The sequence below is a fragment of the Octopus sinensis genome, linkage group LG30 (genome assembly GCF_006345805.1).
Source record: "Octopus sinensis linkage group LG30, ASM634580v1, whole genome shotgun sequence".
NCBI classification, from domain to species: Eukaryota; Metazoa; Mollusca; class Cephalopoda; order Octopoda; family Octopodidae; genus Octopus; species Octopus sinensis.
In genome coordinates this window covers 5,630,011-5,635,010 of record NC_043026.1, presented here as the reverse complement: position 1 = coordinate 5,635,010, position 5,000 = coordinate 5,630,011, and the positions used below count along the sequence as shown (strand labels likewise).

Sequence of the window (5,000 nt, the reverse complement as noted above, 5' to 3'; positions counted from 1 at the left end):
CAGTCCGGTGGGGAAATGTTTTGCGGTGTCTCTTCCAACTTTTCACGTTCTGTGTTCAAATCCCGCCGAAATCATCTCTGTTTTTGGATCTTTTCCTTTTGAACGGCAGTTTTCAACACAATATACGACACTGCTACGGAAAATGGGATTTTTTTCTAGCGGTGTCAAATGAAAATGTCACCCATAATTATAACCCTAGTATCGATCTATTGCATTTCAATCTGGGCAATCTTTCGTCTCTAGTAGACCTTTCCGTCGATTTCTGTAAAAAAATTTTTTTCTTTTACATATGGGCTTGCGGGAACTTTTGAAGTAATGAAAGCGAAAGAGACTAAGAGAAAGCGATTGTATGACGAGGGAAGTTCTTTTGAAGTTACCGTCCAGGGGAAGCATTGATGTACATGTGTGTGTGTGTGTTTGATGGGGTGTGGGAGACAGACAGTATGTTGTGTAAGTGAAGTGCTTCTGTTAGTGTGTGTGAAGAGACAGAGTAATGTGTGAAAGAGAGAGATAACTGAAATTTTTTACTCGGTGTATGTGTATATGTATGTATATTACTTCAAAAGTTCCCGCAAGCCCATATGTAAAAAAAAAAAATTTTTTCTATGGAAATCGACGGAAAGGTCTACTAGAGATGAAAGATTGCCCAACACAATATACGACACCGCTACGGAAAATGAGATTTTTTTTCTAGCGGTGTCAAATGAAAATGTCACCCATAATTATAACCCTAGTATCGATCTATTGCATTTCAATCTGTTTTAGGGTTAGGGTTGGTTAGGGGTGGGGGAAGGGTATCTTTTTTTCTTTGCAAATGTAAATAAACCCAATCTGTTTCTTAAAGGAGGGACATATTGGCAATCTTTCGTCTCTAGTAGACCTTTCCGTCGATTTCCGTAAAAAATTTTTTTTTTTTTTACATATGGGCTTGCAGAAACTTTTGAAGTAATGAGAGCGAAAGAGACTAAGAGAAAGCGATTGTATGACGAGGGAAGTTCTTTTGAAGTTACCGTGCACGGGAAGCATTGATGTACATGTGTGTGTGTGTGTTTGATGGGGTGTGGGAGACAGACAGTATGTTGTGTAAGTGAAGTGCTTCTGTTAGTGTGTGTGAAGAGACAGAGTAATGTGTGAAAGAAAGAGATAACTGAAATTTTTTACTCGGTGTATGTGTATATGTATGTATATTACTTCAAAAGTTCCTGCAAGCCCATATGTAAAAAAAAAAAAAATTTTTACGGAAATCGACGGAAAGGTCTACTAGAGATGAAAGATCGCCCAACACAATATACGACACCGCTACGGAAAATGGGATTTTTTTCTAGCGGTGTCAAATGAAAATGTCACCCATAATTATAACCCTAGTATCGATCTATTGCATTTCAATCTGTTTTAGGGTTAGGGTTGGGTGGGGGAAGGGTATCTTTTTTTCTTCGCAAATGTAAATAAACCCAATCTGTTTCTTAAAGGAGGGACATATTCATACAGCACGGGATGTTTTCACCCCAAATGGACTGCAGCGATTAGTTAAAATTGCCGAAATGCTCGATTTTAAAGTGGAAATATCTTACAAACTATAGAATTCTCTCAATAAAATCAAGAGAAAATTATGTTTTATAAATACATTCTACCAGTATACGAAGTTTAAAAGTGTTTAGTTAACTAGAAATTGTGTTGAAACCTGCCGTTCAAAAGGAATAGATCTCTATCTTCACACAGGATGTTGTCTCAGTTTTAGACGCAGCAAATGTTGTTTACCTAAATGGAGGTAATCGATTGGTTAAAATTGCCGAAATGCTCGATTTTAAACTGGAAATATCTTACAAGCTATAGAATTTTCTCAATAAAGCCAAGAAAAAAATTATGTTTTATAAATACATTCTACCAGTATACAAAGTTTAAAAGTGTTTAGTTAACTAGAAATTGTGTTGACATATGCCGTTCAAAAGGAAAAGATCCCTGTTTTTCATTTCACTGGAGTCAGTAAAATAAAATACCAATCATGTATGAGGTGGATAATGTCGGCGCTACAATGACAATGACGACGAGTCAAGTACTGAGGTTGATGGCCTCGACTAGACCCAACCCTTAACCTTAAAAATTGTTGTCCTTGTGCTTATATTACAACCAATTGTGGATCTTTTACTTTTGAACGGCAGACAATTTCTAGTTACCTAAACACTTTAAAACTTCGCATACTGGTAGAATGTGTCAAAATAAAACATTTTTTTCTCTTGGCTTTCTTGAGAAAATTGTAATTTGTTTGTTTAACGTAGTTTAATTTTTCGAATTTTAACCAATCCTATGCTCTCTTTTGAGCTGAAATCATTTGCTGCGTCTAAAACTGAGACTATCCTGTAACTAACCCTCAACCTAACCCTAACTTTTTTTTCCTCTTAATAGTTTGTGGATCTTTTCCTTTTGAACGGCAGACAATTTCTAGTTAACTAAACACTTTAAAACTTCGCATACTTGTAGAATGTGTCAAAATAAAACATTTTTTTACTCTTGGCTTTCTTGAGAAAATTGTAATTTGTTTGTTTAACGTAGTTTAATTTTTCGAATTTTAACCAATCCTATGCTCTCTTTTGAGCTGAAATCATTTGCTGCGTCTAAAACTGAGGCTATCCTGTAACTAACCCTCAACCTAACCCTAACCCTAATTTTTTTTTCCTCTTAATAGTTTGTGGATCTTTTCCTTTTGAACGGCAGACAATTTCTAGTTACCTAAACACTTTAAAACTTCGCATACTGGTAGAATGTGTCAAAATAAAACATTTTTTTCTCTTGGCTTTCTTGAGAAAATTGTAATTTGTTTGTTTAACGTAGTTTAATTTTTCGAATTTTAACCAATCCTATGCTCTCTTTTGAGCTGAAATCATTTGCTGCGTCTAAAACTGAGGCTATCCTGTAACTAACCCTCAACCTAACCCTAACTTTTTTTTTCTCTTAATTGTTAAATTAATTTGTCATGCGTGTAAAAAAAAACCTAAAGCAATGGAAAATAATTTAAACAATTAACAAACAAAATAATTCTATAATTTTATACACACGCTTTCCGTGTGTATAACAATTAAATTAATTTAACAATTAAGAGAAAAAAAACGTTAGGGTTAGGTTGAAGGTTAGTTACAGGATGTTGTCTCAGTTTTAGACGCAGCAAATGATTTTAGTTGAATGGAGGTAATCGATTGGCTAAAATTGCCGAAATGCTCGGATTTTCAGACGGAATATCTTACAAACTATAGAATTTTCTCAATAAAACCAAGAGAAAATGATGTTTTATAAACACATTCTACCAGTATACAAAGTTCAAAACTTTTTAGTTACCTAGAAATTATGTTAACCCTTTAGTATTTAAACCGGCCATATCCGGCCAAAAGTATTCTGCCTGTTTTATGTGCAAACTGGCCAGATCTGGTCTCTCACACCAACCCTACAATATCGTTTTAGAAATTAACAGCTTCCTCGTCAAAATCTCATCACTACAAGATAATGCATGATTAGTTCAAAACAATGTAGATAAAAAAGGATTAATTTTGGCAGAATAATGCGAACACTAAAGGGTTAAAAACTACCATTCAAACCGAAAAGATCCCCGATTGTTGTTGTTGTTGTTGTTGTTGTTATCATCCTCATCATTTCTGTATCATTTATTTCTCAGACTCCTCCACAGTTTTTTTTAATTTTTATTTTTTTACCTCTTGCAGTGGCTCGTATGGCAAAAATTAAGAAGAAGATGTTAAAATTTGAGGACATTGATGATGAAGCGTCTCGGGAATCGGAACTGACCAAATCTGGAAGGGTAAGCACTACAGCACCAGATCTACTTGCACTTCCTGGTGGTACATATGTATGTGACCTTTTGTTTTGTTTTGTTTTTTAACTATATATACAACTTTTTTTTTTTTAATTATGACAAAGGCAGTTCCGCTGAGGTCGACTTGGCCTTTCATCCTTTTGGCGGGGGTCAATAAAATAAGTACCAGTTGAATACTGGGGTCGATAAAATCTACTAACCTCTTCCCTGCGAATTCCAGGCCTTGTGCCTACAGTAGAAAGAATTATTATTATTTCTGCCAGCCTCGTCTGGCACTGTGTCGGTGGCACATAAAAAAAAAACACCATCCGAGCGTGGCCGTTCGCCAGCCTCGTCTGGCACCTGTGTCGGTGGCACATAAAATCACCCACTACACTCTCGGAGTGGTTGGCGTTAGGAAGGGCATCCAGCTGTAGAAACACTGCCAGATCTGACTGACCTGGTGCAGCCTTCGGGCTCCTCAGACCCCAGTTGAACCGTCCAACCCATGCTAGCATGGAAAGCGGACGCTAAATGATGATGATTATAACTTTTTTATAATTATGACAAAGGCAGTTCCGCTGAGGTCGACTTGGCCTTTCATCCTTTTGGCGGGGGGTCAATAAAATAAGTACCAGTTGAATACTGGGGTCGATAAAATCTACTAACCCCTTCCCTGCGAATTCCAGGCCTTGTGCCTACAGTAGAAAGAATTATTATTATTATTATAACTTTTTTATAATTATGACAAAGGCAGTTCCGCTGAGGTCGACTTGGCCTTTCATCCTTTTGGCGGGGGGTCAATAAAATAAGTACCAGTTGAATACTGGGGTCGATAAAATCTACTAACCCCTTCCCTGCGAATTCCAGGCCTTGTGCCTACAGTAGAAAGAATTATTATTATTATTATAACTTTTTTATAATTATGACAAAGGCAGTTCCGCTGAGGTCGACTTGGCCTTTCATCCTTTTGGCTGGGGTCAATAAAATAAGTACCAGTTGAATACTGGGGTCGATAAAATCTACTAACCCCTTCCCTGCGAATTTCAGGCCTTGTGCCTACAGTAGAAAGAATTATTATTATTATTATTATCCGATTGTGGCCGTTGCCAGCCTCGTCTGGCACCTGTGCAGATGGCCCGTAAAAAGCACCCAGTACACTCACGGAGTGGTTGGCATTAGGAAGGGCATCCAGCTGTAG

General features: G+C 37.0%; 1 protein-coding gene across 4 annotated transcripts in view; it reads left to right on the top strand.

Moving 5' to 3' along the window:
* Window positions 1-5,000, top strand: part of LOC115226675 (mucin-5AC-like) — a 56,396-nt gene that overhangs the window by 3,007 nt on the left and 48,389 nt on the right. For 3 of the 4 annotated variants that reach the window (XR_005004425.1, XR_005004424.1, XM_029797690.2), the window contains exon 2: window positions 3,711-3,853. Coding sequence is in view for 2 of the 4 variants with exons in the window: in XM_029797690.2 (XP_029653550.1) it covers window positions 3,711-3,853 (143 nt within the window). In the remaining 2 variants the exon portion in view is untranslated. The remainder of the gene's footprint in view (window positions 1-3,710; window positions 3,854-5,000) is intronic. The other variant, XM_029797691.2, reaches the window with a different exon arrangement.